Source organism: Lissotriton helveticus, chromosome 12 (genome assembly GCF_964261635.1).
Source record: "Lissotriton helveticus chromosome 12, aLisHel1.1, whole genome shotgun sequence".
Lineage (NCBI taxonomy): Eukaryota > Metazoa > Chordata > Amphibia > Caudata > Salamandridae > Lissotriton > Lissotriton helveticus.
In genome coordinates this window covers 454,482,188-454,496,040 of record NC_136073.1, presented here as the reverse complement: position 1 = coordinate 454,496,040, position 13,853 = coordinate 454,482,188, and the positions used below count along the sequence as shown (strand labels likewise).

General features: G+C 42.4%; 1 protein-coding gene across 5 annotated transcripts in view; it reads right to left on the bottom strand.

The window, feature by feature from the left end:
* The window catches only part of DNAAF1 (dynein axonemal assembly factor 1), a 504,693-nt gene that overhangs the window by 151,599 nt on the left and 339,241 nt on the right, over positions 1-13,853 (bottom strand). For all 5 annotated transcript variants that reach the window (XM_078669123.1, XM_078669125.1, XM_078669127.1 and 2 more), the window contains one exon: positions 10,757-10,978. In XM_078669123.1, coding sequence (XP_078525249.1) covers positions 10,757-10,978 — 222 coding nt within the window. The remainder of the gene's footprint in view (positions 1-10,756; positions 10,979-13,853) is intronic.

Here is a 13,853-nt window from a genome sequence, read left to right as displayed (position 1 = left end):
GCCTTTTTGATCACTGTGCGATATGGAACCACATCCTTGGAAGGAGTATCAGATGCAGGCAAAAGCTCCCACTCTTGAGAGATATCAAGGCCTCTTGCTTCCCTTAACTCAGCAAAATATTCATCCGAGTTCTGAACCTCACCTTCCTCCATCTCCTCCAAATGATAACTCTGTTCTTTTATAACCCTCTGGGCTTCTCTCCTAGTTCTTATTCTAGGCCAAGACCGACTCCGTCGGATTCGGAGCCGGCGTTGTGAACGGATCCGACGGTGCCGCCTGCTCCGAACGAGGTCGAATAGAAGGCGCCGGAGAAGATGGAAGCGGCGTCGATGTCCTCGGCGCTGGGAAATGCCAAGACGGCTCCGCTGGAAGAAAAGGCATGAAAGTGGCCTGGGCATAAGCCTGAGGAACCCCCAAATTAAAAGATAATGGACCCATGGGACCCTAAGGTACACCAGAGGGGTACATAGCCCTATTGAAGACTCCGTACATAGCATTGAGATAATGCGACGGATCATGACCCGGACCTGGGAAAGGAGGATAGGTCCCCGGGACTGAATCTGAGGCAGGCGTTACCGTGTTCAGGCCAGCCAGCGCCGACAGCGGAACCAATGGAGTCGCCTGCTCCTCCGGCACAGGAATCTCTTCTTCTGGAACAGGAGAATGAACCGAAGTCGGTGAGGAAACCAGCATCGGAGATCAAGGTGGAGAAGCTGCAGGCGAAGCCGATTTTTCCAGAGAAGCTGGAGTCAAGCGAGAAGGAGACACGAAGTCCTTACGGCGTCGACAAGATGGAGAGGTCGACTCCGGTGCCGCTTCTTTATCAGAATGGCGTCTTGATGAATGCCTCTTCTTCTTCTTGTGCTTCTTAGCTCTCGAAGCATGCCCCGGCGTCGACTTCGAGCACGACCTCGACCTCGACCTTCTCCTACCTCTTTTTTCCTTTCTCATCTTCGCCATGAAGAGCTTCGCTTCCCTCTCCTTCAGTGCCTTCGGATTCATTTTCCTGCAGCAAGCACACCAAACACAGTTCTCGTGTGGATCAGTAATGGACATATGTCATCCGCACTCCCTGCAAGGCTTGAAACCGGACTTCCTCGACGACATCATTAAAAGGAAACAAGAAGAAGCACAGGAACACAGCAGGAAACACAAAGTAACAAACTTAACAACAGAGAGTCCTGGAAAAACCGTTAGTGTCGACGGCGCGGAAAAAACGGGACTGACGCCATCACTCAGATGAGGCTCTTTTATGGCTCCAGTGACGTCAGCGGAGTCGCGAACGAAGCCAGGCTTCTGTGAAGTCATCCTTGTTGGCGTGGAGAGGTACAAAAAAAATTTGAATGCTGCTGGCGCAGGGGATATTCACAAGGTAAGGAATCCACTGGCAGATGTATTCATCAGAAGACATATTACTCATTTGGAAGAAGAACTGAAACCACTGGAGGTTGGTAGTGCATGGAAGAGACTGACTAATGGTCTCTCTTCTGTTGAGAATTAGATTTCTAATGTAGGTAGACGTATTGTAGGTAAAGTACTGATGCCAAAATTGGGGATATCATTAATAATTTTAGTGATAATGATTTGGTGCACATGATGCAGAAATAGAAAAAGATATACAGTAAATGAGAAAAAGAAGAAAAGAAAATTAGATGAAATTCAAATGGAAGAGTTAAAGGGGGATATATACAAAAGAAAGAAATTTTTCCAGAAGGAGAGTGGAAAAAGAACTTCCAAAGTAATTGAAGAAATTGAACTGGAAGAGTGTTGAAGTTGGCATCTGGTTTCTTAATTTGTGATGGTATAAAATATCATCAAAGAGGGGATTGATGGAGCAAGGTTTCACATATACCGAAACTTGCTTGGACTCAGCCGTCTTGAAATAACCTATAATTAATTAACCAACATGTTCTGTTCACTAATATTTGCATTTAACAACATTTTTAGTAAGCTGGGGAAGCTTGCATATGTGCTTTTACTAACATTAACCCGAGTGTCTTAATATGGCCGCTGAAAATGCGGGAACTTTACTGTGCATGCGTCCGCCACATATACATGGTGTGACGTACTTCTGCTTTGGTTAGAACTTCTCGCATCTGCGCACTAGTGCCAGGAATGGCCACTTTAAACCTCACATGCTAATGCTTATGCTGCTGCTTGTACTAAGCTTGTTCTTTCTGCTTAACTATTAATGCAAAAGTTAAAATACAGTAATGGGGTTAGAGTAGAGATAAGTGGTATACTGTGCATTCATTTATTTTTGTATTCTAATATGTTTCTCTTTGACTTTGCTGATAACTCGTACTTGGGCCTGAATACTGATAAAACTCCATCTTGGACAAAGCTGCGAAGTTTCTGAAGCATTGGCATTGAAGCACCACGAAGAATCATCTTACCCACGATGTCTATGAGAAAATGCCCTTCTGACCTCAGGAAGAACTGAAGCTATACAAAATGTATCAAATTTGTTGAACAGTATTGCTGGGTGGAATAAAAGTGCATGGGAAAATAAATTATGGGCGGTAACCGGAATCAACTGAAACCAATAATGAAATTACCTCATCTTAGTATGGTGTGATGACCTCTCCTCGTCTTTCTGACCAATCACTGAAGGGGAACACATAGATTTGCAACATTTAGGGGTGGTACATTGCCCTCGAAATGGTATAACTAAGGTAGGTATAGATAGAGAAATTGTCTGACTTGTCCGAGTAGCTGACCTGTCACTGACCCAACGCATGCTATAGGAGATCGAGAGCAGAGGTGCTGGGGCAGCACTCTGTCAGAAGAATCAAGGTGTTGGTGGGAAATTATCGATTACCCAGTCGGGGTACCAAATTTTGCTAGTGAGGGGTGTGACGGTGGCGTTTCACTTAGCTGAGGTCACCTTTCCTGATCTGCACCTGTCTTGTCCCGTGGGCACCTGCTTAGTCAGGAGCCTGGTCCTTATTTGTCCGAGATCGTGACCAGGATTGGTCATTGCACCATTCTAGGTAAATATAATCCATGTGGTATGTCCTTGTGCTATTTCCCTTTCTCACCCTTCCCAGGTACTGATGTTTAAAGGTGTTACTGTGATTTCTTACAAACTTTATGTCCTATTGATTATATTCCTGCTTGTAAAATGTATGGTCACGGTATTGTGGCCTCTTTCTTTTTGACTCAGACAATCTTGCATAGATAAAGTTTTTAAAACTTTCCCCGAGTCTGTGGTAATTACAGGAAAAGTAAATGTGTTTAAATATTGCCTGTTTATGCTAACTCCCTTTTCGATCCCTAGGACTTATAGCAAAGCTAACAAGGATTGGTAAGTCATGGTTTACAGGTGTAAGTCCTAAAAGGACACAAAGTACTGATAGGTGATTAGTTAGTAATCACAGGCAGGACTGCTAGTTCAAGGTGTGAATGTTTTATGGGCCCAGGTGAGTATGGTAAATTTGAGTTAGTGGTACAGCGCACTCTATCACTACCTTTCCAAATGTGACTCTCCAAGAGTAGTGAGGGCAACAGACACAGCTGATTCAGGAGGTTATAGTAGGATTTCAACAGACTAAATAGGACATCGATAATATAATCAATAAACTCAGTGCCTGGCCACATTAATATCTGTGTAAAATGAATACATCATTACTTTTACATATGTTAGTTTAAATAGGGTATTTACAAAATGAGTTGCCCTAGTGCAATTAATGACGAAATCAGTTTTTTCACTTTAACATAGGTAGAAAAGGAACTTTGTAAAAATTCACGTTGGCCTTCCTGAGCCAAAACTGACTTAAAACCAGTTCTGCCACTCACCATACCATCAGAGCTGGTATTCACATTATTGGCTGAGAGAGTTAACTACCATGGCTCAGAGAACAATTGCCTGCCTCTGAGCCCAGGAAATGCCAATAGCTGTTAACTGCTGACCACTTAGCAGTGATTAGCTATTTGGGAGTGGACATGAGCAGTTGGCAGAGCAAAGGGCAGCTTTATAGCTGCCTCTTTTGAATTGGTGATGTCAAGGAGGGATTTTTCTATTCATTCTTGGACTCTCCTAAATAGTCAGACTCCAGCCACAGTAGGAGGAAAAAAAGTTTTGACCCTTATACCTAGGAGTGTGGCCAAGAAGCTGAATAAAGACCTGTCTGGTTGCAGAGGGGCCCAGTCATATTGAATAAGGGATCCCAGGTAATTTTACTGTAAAGCAAAGAGGAAGCTGCAAAAGGAGGAGGTGGGACTGAGAGAAAATAGTTAAGATTGGATGGTATATTTTCTCCACTCACAAGCTAGTGCACAGGATACATTTGATACCACATCCACCACCTACTCGGAACATTCCTAGACCTGGAAAGACAATCTAAAGAAGAACACCCTGCTCAAATAATGATTCTGACATCAGACTAATCCTGGAAGAAGACTCACACAAGGACTTCTGAAGTCTGTTGCTAACCAACATCTGGGCATGATCTCCAAGGGTCAATTGGTTGCCTCCTGTTTATCTGCTCCTTGGACATAAAATGTATAAGAATTCCTGACTCCAAGAGGGCCCAGTTCATGAAAGATAACTCGACCTTGCACATGACCTGTTTTGAGTGAGAGACTTGGTGACCACTAATGTGCCGTAAGGAGTTAGAGGATGCAGGACTTACCAGAAGAAGTTTTCACAAGAGTTGGAAACTAAGTCTGAAGGTAAAACCTTTAACTGGGACAACCCACTTGGTGTATCTATCCTCTGATCAATTGCTATCATCCAAATAAAGCCTACCACAAATTGTTACTTTTTCATAAAGCTTGAGATTATTTTGGAGCTTTTTGCCTTAAAACATTTAAAATACATACCGTCTGTTACCCTTACCCTAATTTTATAATATTGGCATCTTCTTGCTCATTAAATATTGTCTCTATTTTCTAAAATGGTTTGGACATTGTATTGTGTTGTATTTCATACTTTAAAATTGTTGGTACTCCTTAAACATAGCACGTATATCTCTGGGAACTGTGTGCTGCTTGTGTCATAGGTACCAGGGTTTGAGCAGAGGTCCTCTCAGAATTTTGTTTTGACCTAACCAGAGTGGATTTATTTAGTTGGCAGGGGTGCTCCCCTCTTAAATTAAAAACCCCATAATGAATACTATGAAATGTCTCTACTGCCCTAATTTTTCAATTGGCTTTGGTTAAGGATTAGACATCTATGAAACTTTGACGTCCTGTGTTGGAAAAACTCAAACATCCTTCACTCCAACCTAAAATCCGGGGTGATGTTAAGATGCCTCTGGGCCAGTACAGAATGTTTTGGTGCCTAATAAACTTTTTGCCATTGATCCTTCTTTCAGGAATCTGGAAGAATTGAAAAGGTTAGGAGCAGAATATATGACCTCCTATGTGGCTATGTGTTACTATGTCAAGTCGCATATTCAAATGCTGGCATAGGGCTAGCATCCATTTCTACACTCAAAAGGGGTTCCAAACATTAGAGACCTGTATCTTGCAACTGGCCCATGGAACAGAAGATTTACAGTTACTGAATACAGATAAAATGGTCTTGTAGTAACCTCTCAGGCTGACAGGGCATTTCCCTAGATCCTCCTATTTTGAGGCCTATTGTTCTCCATGCCTACCATTAAACCTTCCACTTCTGTCAGGTCACAGTGAGCAGGGTTAAACTCTTTGGTCTGCTACTGAATTCGAAGAAAAGAGTAACCAGCTGGGCCCTGTTTCTGGCTGATATCTAAATGGGTCGGGAAAGAAAGGTTCTCTTGCAAAGTGCAGATGAACTGCAACTATTGGCTTTATGGAGATTAGTGTGTATCCTTTCTTAGGGACACCACTTGGAAAACATCAGGTGAAAGGCAACCTATCTTTAATAGTGCACTCTCTCTTAATCAGGGCAAATTGCTTAACTCTCGGCCTTTGATGAGCAGGAAATAGGAGGGGGGAGCAGATGGTGCAGCTGGTCAAGGAATATAGTATACACTTTGACAAATTCTAGGTAAGGTTAAATAGGTTACTTAGCCTCCTAGGCAAATGCAGGAGATCAAATGAAGGAGAGAGGGGAGGTCAGTGGCTATGGTAGACAGAAACTGACTTGGCAGAATGCATATATTCCCTTAGACCACCAAGTATTTGAGAATCTCAGTGCAAGGTCCAAGGAATAATGTACACATGGGTAGTCGCAGTCACATCAAAATAAAAACATCCCAAACGCCAGCCACCATTTTGTCCAGATCCTCAGCAATGTACTTAATGGACAAAATGTATTTGGCACATCGTCCACCAGCATACCAGAGATGTGAAACAAGCTAAAACACCTAATACAAATCATGGCAGGGAGACATAAACAGTTATGAGGGCTTTGAGGATATTCTGGAAGGTCCACTCTCTATTAGGGACTGAGGAAAAAAATCCATCTCCCTTGATTGCAGTTCAGCTAGTATTTACATTCCAGCTTCACAACAGCCTATTGAGAAAGGGCAGTAGCCATTTGCCAAAGTGTAATCAGCAGAGCCTAGAACTATGTGGCATTGTGGGTAAAAAGAAGTTGGACTGGAATGCAGCCCTGTGTAATTACCAGTGGCTGAGATTAATTCAAGCATTCCACTCATCACATTTTTTGTATACTTCAGTGTGACATCCTAAATGAAACTGGTATGCACAGACATAGGTACTATGCTCATTGAGCCACTGGAACCAAGCTGCACCCTACTGATGAGGCCCAACTAGTCTGAAACTGAGGGCTTACATGTTTTCTGGTTGGGAGGAGACCTGGTGTGGCTCTTTAGACTAGACTGTTCCTATTGGGGCAGCAGGATCAAGGTTATTTGCATATTGTTGTTGGCGTGGTGGGCAAAACAAAATGGACTGGGATGCAGCCTGTGTAATTACCAGTGACAGAAATTAATTCAAACATTTCACTTGTCACTTTATTTTATTACACTATAACTGTTATGATGTCAATAAAATATGGAAAAATACAGGGCTTGTGGAAAACACCAAACAGTGGCAGGGTGGACCAGCTTTACTAGCCTTGTAAGAACAGTTTTCCAAACAGTAACATCTTCAACTAATTTTTCCAGTGCCTCTGGAGGGCAACTCACGAATCTAGAGAATAATGTTTACAGGTAAGTTACTTCTCTTTCTCCAGCAAAGGATGCCCCTTTGATTTGGAAACTGTAGACTACACTTCACAGCAATGATGTTCCAAAGGGAGTGGGAATAACAAGGACGTTTTCAATAAATTATTTACAAGGAACACTCAACCCACTTAAATACTAGTTCTAACATCCATCCAAATCTAAGCACAAATTAATGGAATGTATAGACATCCAAGCCACTACCCTGCATGTGTCCGTCCATGATTGCTCCTTTAATTGGGCTAATGATAGCCAGGTACAGGAACTGCATACATCTTTTATCCCCTGTTGGAGGTGCTCCAGGCTGCAGACAATCCCAGTGCTAGACGGGGCTGCAACTACAGAAATCGACGTGGGCCCATTTGGGGCTGCTCATTACCCGCTTCATTTGCGGCTGCGACTGCTGTAAGCACCAACAGCCTGACTGTGGCTGCAGTTGTCTTCAGACCTGGTGAGGCTGCAACCCTACGAGACCGCCTCAACTGGCTCTACTCCTGTGCCTGCCCAACAGGGTCCACAGACTGCTGTTTGGCGGACGTGCTGTCAGATTCAGCCTGCACCAGACTTCCTTAGGCAAACAGACTTAGTGCTGGCCATGAACCCCACAGGAAACAAGCAGGAGTGCCACCAGACAACAGATAGGCAAACAAAGACTCAAATATGTCACTGTTGCAAAGGGGTAAGACTTAAATACTTTGCACCTGTACTTGATTCATGGCATATCCTGATTTCCCACGGGTAGGAGACTACCTGTGAGGGATTAACAAAGGCAGAAAAGACGAGTAGCGCCTAGAGGAATAAAGCTACCTAGGGGCACATGTATGGTCAGAGGAATTGTGCAGCATTTATTACAAACATGTGATAAAAGTACTTTTTTTCTTTGAAAAGACAAGCACTGGGCTGGACATTGGATATGTTGTATCTGTTGGTTGATTGTTGAGCACTGAGATCAAGCACCCAACACTAAACCACGGATGCCTGTGATTGCTCGTCCTCGCTATTCTGAGTGTCAAGTGGGGATTTAGGCACATCCCAGTTTACAAAGCCATAGTAGGCAGACTCCAGGACATATGTGGGAATCAACCTCAATCCTATGGTAAAGGCCGGTAGCCATTTCATGCCATGAGGCCCCGCAAAGATGTCTGATAACAGTCACCTCTGCTTTCCCTGCTAGAGTATGCTGTAAGTGCTTTCTGAAAAAATCAACACACTGGAAATATTCAGGTACAATTTTAACACCCTTTCCAAGTGTATGGTCTTCTGCTCATCAGGAGGTGGTTTTATGGGCTTTTAGGGGCACTTTTCCTGCTTTCTACTTTAGGGTAGTGCACTGTATAAATGGTGTCTCAGCGAAATGAACTGTGCTATAGTAAATTAGTTACTAATAAAAAAGAGACATGATCGTGGCCTATTTGGGCATGCTTTTGGCCATAGTGACTGATTGGGAACATTTCTTGAAAAGTTACGTCATCAGGCATGTCATTGAGATGTCATGAGTGACGTAAATGACGATGTCATAAGTGATGTAATATGTGAAGTCGAAGCGGTGCATTGCCGGGTCGTATGTTATAGTTACTTCAGGTAACTAGAACTGCTGAACTTCACTAGTTTTCTATGAGTGAAATCTGAGCCTAACTATAACGTCCCCGTAACCTTTAGTTTTCAGTGAATTCCTAAGGTTTTTTACATTCTATTTCCTAACTATAACATTCCTGTAACTTTGTATATATATGTGTGTGTATGTGGGTGTGTGTGGGTGTATGTGTGTGTGTGTATATATATATATGTGTGTATATATATATATATATATATATATATATATATATATATATATATATATATATATATATATATATATATATTAATTAACCTTTGGCTTTTGAAGTGACTGTATATATCAATATGAAGATATTCTACCATTTATGAATACTAGAGCGAATCCCATGGTGAAGAAGGAAGATATTCCGAAATGCTGCACTGGAAGCATACAAAAATATTGGGCAAGCTGCACTAAGTTTTTCAGATGTGGGTAATTTAAGCATTTAAAACGTCATAAATCCCCACTTAGGTGTACTTAATAAAGCCAGAAACATTTTAGTTTAGGTGTCCTTTATAAATATGGGAACTATGGGAAAGCACTAGTAAATGCATAGCTTTTAAATAAAAGGGGATCTTTATCCAGTAGGAGGGAAGGTAAAATGGTTCCTGGAAGGGATTATTGCCGTCAACAGCTTCTGAGCCATTTGTTTTTGTTTGTTTTTCTTCTTTGCTTTGAACACAGTCTACAAGATCAATGGAACATTGGAGACAATGTTTATGATATCTTAACATGGAAACCCATACATGAGTTTTTTGTTAATCACAAGACTACTTGTAGATTCTGAAGGATTCTTGGTGACTTTTCAGTACACTCTTCTGAGAATGGGGATAACATATTAGCCAACCACACTGTTTTAGATGGCAGGCTACCCCTTTTTTGTTTAGCAATTCCTACCATCTACAGATGTTATGTCCCATTCTGATGGGTTTTTAAGGCTCTCTGCCAGCTTCCATCCATTGGCCAATCTCATTACAAATGTCTTCTAAGAGCAACCCTGCTTATGCAGCTCTGAGGTCAAGCTGTACACACACAGGCTGGCCCAGCCTGAGGGGACGAGCTGATGGAGACAAATTTCACTTTTGGCCAATTGGATTAGTCTCAATCAGCTACCAGCCAGCTTCTCAATGTTAATGGAACTGAAAGAAGTGAGGCCTCTGATGTCTTTGGGCTGAGATGAGGTGTCAGCATCAGCACTTCATCAGTCCTCACAGGAGACCTCCAAGAACCACCAAGTTGTCAACCCATGGCCATGTAAGCGTGGTCAGTCATATTAATAAGGCATGGGATACTTGCCCAGACCAAGCCGATAGGCGGATGCTGCTTGGTATAAATAGACTGTCTCAGTGATGCCGGTAAAAGACTGCACTAAACCAAGCGGTGCCAGAGCATCTTAGTGACAATCTTGCCCCCTTCGGCCAAGGATACATTGTGACCATGTTTTAAAGGGATGCATGTATCATTTTAATCACATTACCAGTTGTGAGCGAATGAAAGCCATATTGAGTTCAGACTTAGAGTCGTGTTATGGCTATATCCTCTAAGGTTTGCTGCCCATCACTACATCACTCTTTTCCTTGAAGCATAAACTGTGACAGCAGCACTCCAACTTTAGAGATATTTTAATAAGGAAAAGCCATTTCTATGGCAGGAATGAAATTATCAAAATGCAAACAGTTTCCTAAAAGCATGCCTCAGAACTTATAAACTGACAACACTGGACTGCATTCCTTGTTGCAAGATCTGCTTGGAAAGTTAAGTCTCACGGCAGTACTTACAAGCCACTCACTTATGTTATGTCATGTACTTATCGTGATGTCATTTGGGTGAAATGCCAAATGATAATTTTCTCCAATCCTGGTTTCTCGTGCTGTGATATCCTATGATGTTGTCACCTACCGACGTTCAGTTGACGTCATTTCCGTTGATGTCACCGTTGTTAATTAGTGGTTTCGAAACCTGGAAAAACCCTAACTCTTTCTGGTCTCAGAACTTTGCCAAGTATGGAACAATGCCAACTTTCTGCTAACCCGAGAATACTTACACAGGTTCTCGATACTCCTGATGTAATTGTTGCAAAGATTGAGAGAATCCAACTTTAGGAGAGGCTCAAGATTCTCGATTTTGTGAATTAGGTTTTGCTGAAGGAAGAGACAACGTAACTCTGTCTGGGCATCAAGGTTCTCAATCTTCTGAAGTCCGTTGCACTCCAACCACAGACACCGCAGCCCTGTGTACTCTTCAAGATTTTCAATACGGGCAAAACCTGGAGGGTGGGAAGAGGAAAATGTGTTAGGCCGCTTAACAACCAAAAGAGGGGAAAATGCACTTAAATTCATTTACAGAAAAGAACGTTTTAAACAGAAACATCCTACACATTAAGGAGATGATGCATTTGATCACAGGCAGCAATATGGTTAAATGGGTCGGCAGGCTTATAACCCCTGTTTCACACTCAATAAACAGATGGAGATTTAATCACGTCAAGGGGAAGAGTGCACCTACTTTCAGGATGACGAAATGTCTGAACAATTTTAATGGGATTTTGGAGGCGAGATTTTTCCCCCACGAACAAACATTATCCCCCTAGAAACACAAAAAATGGCTAACAAGTACACATTTAACGTGACCTTCGTTCACATTGTAGCCTTCCCTGGAAGCTGCATCAGTCCCTGCTTCACAGCTGTATTCTTTGGAATTCCTTTTAAATTTTATAAAAGTCGGAAATGTTGGCAACTCGAGGGCACAATGAAACACTGTAAATGACAGGGGACTGACGCCTATGGAAGGGCGAGATTTTGATCGATACCTTATCACTATTGATCTAAACCCCGATCTGGTCGACTGAACCTTTGTTGCCTGTCATTGAAGGAAGAAAGTGCCTCTCCTATCAAGTTAGTTCACCCAATAAAGGACCCCGCTCCAAAAGATCACAAACAACTTCTAGCTTTCAAAAGTTTATTGTAAGGATAGGATAAGCTGCAAATACAGGCATCTCAGAATGAGATTCACGAGATACACAGGTCCAACTACATACATGTGCTCTCTGAAAGCCCTCAGACGAGCAACGGAAATTACCAATACAAGTTCTAGGAATAATAAAGCTATCAGCATTGACGCATATCTCTCCTTCATTTAAGTTGGAGGAAAACACACAGGTTAGGCTGTCCCTACCCTGCTCTAGATGGTATCCCTACTTAACCAAATCCCAACCTAACAAAGGTGTCAGCAGTGAATGACCCCCAAGGGAAGTCACTCACTCTAAGTCTCTTGGTGAAAACCTATAGTTCTCCAGTCATGACCCCTCTCTGCCTACCCATCCGCTCTCTAAAGGGTCCTCAGGCATCTGCTCTAACTCCACCCAGGGGTGCTATCCCTAATACAAAACAGTCAACAACATTTGAGACGCCCCTCATGAGACGCCCCTCACGTGGTGTAGCTTCTGGCTTTTTCCATGCTGCTTTGTATTGGGCCTCATACGTTGGAGTTGACCTTGCTTCTCAGACTCTTCTCCGGCCCGCTGATACCCCTTAAACATTCCAGAACCCTCCTCCATGTCTGGGCCGTCTACTTGAACAGACCTCTATTCATTCATTTATAATTGGATCCCCCCTTTTCCCTTGCAGACAGACATCTGCAGCCAAGATCCCAACTCTCATAGACTTCCAAAAAAAGGTTCGCAACATTTCTCGGCCCAGACATGTACGTGTAAATCAATGTTAAAGCATTTCAGGCCTACAACATTTCTCATAATAATTATAACATTCAACTTCTTCATTAATTAAAGCATGTTAATACTCTTATTCTATTATTCAGTAAACACATCTATAAATCATGGCCCATTAATGCAATAGCCAAAACATTTGTGCAATCTATGTCGTGAAAAGAAACACCTTCCCCTTCCCTTTTAGCTCTGGCCCTGAGGCCTACCACATTCTGCGTTTAACCACATGCCATCTTACATTTTAGCAGCTACACGACATGAATTCAGGAATAATCACATCTAATAAAATCATATAGTGTCACACATTTCTGTATTAGTTCCACTTCTACTTAAATCTCTACATTAGCTATATATTCAGAATATAATTGCAGATACTACTAGCACTCATGGCATTTCTCCTCATGATTTGTGCTTACTACAGGTAAGTGTGATGCACTCATACATTTAGGTCAGTTTGCGCTCTCTCAGTTCCCCCCTTTGATGACCTCTCGGGGTCATCACTAACATTTAAACTGTAGTTATTGCTAGCATAACTTGTCTCTGCGCTTCCAGAGCCCTCAGACTCCTGTACTGATTATCTTGTATGGCAGCCAATCTCTGCAGCTGCTCTCTTTGGGCCCTTTCTGACCTTCTTGCTCTGTACCATTTGAATACCCTCACCAATCCCCACAATATGATCCCACAGATCAATATTATGATGATAGGTTTTAGTATATACCACACAAAGCTTTTGCCTAAGGTGGAGATCCACCCTCCAACTTCACTCATTCCGTGGCCCACCTTTTCCCAGACATTTTCTCTACTCAAGTCTTCGATCTCCTTGTGAATATCAGTTATGTTCCTAATAACTTTCTCAAGGGGCTTCGAATTGTCTGGAATGTAAGTACAACATTCCTGGACCTTCAAAGCCTTACAGACTCCGCCCTCTTTTGCTAGTAGGACATCTAACGCAAGACGGTTCTGAAGAACCATAGCCCTTATCGATTGCATCTCTCCTTCTACCAGCATTAAGGACTGAGCAGTGCTGGCAGACAACCTGTCGACGACTGTTGCCAGTCGTCTAATTTTAACATCATTAAGGATTACTCCCAAAAGAGGGAACATAGCTCCAAAGACATCTCCAACCATTTCTGCATCTCCTATATCTCTCCTTCCCCTCGATGATGTCTTGCCCTCGATGATCACTAAGTCTTGTGCATGATATATTTTGGGGAAGACAATTGCTAGGTAACATGATCCATACCAGTTGTCAGGTAGTCTCACGTAGGCATTTCTTCCACATACAAAATACACATTTGGAATCACCTGCATTCCCTTCAGGAAATCTTTAGTATAGTACTCTATATTGAAAGCATGTTCACAGCTGACTTCTCCCACGTATACATTTTCGTAATACGTTTTGGCTCGGTGAAGACAT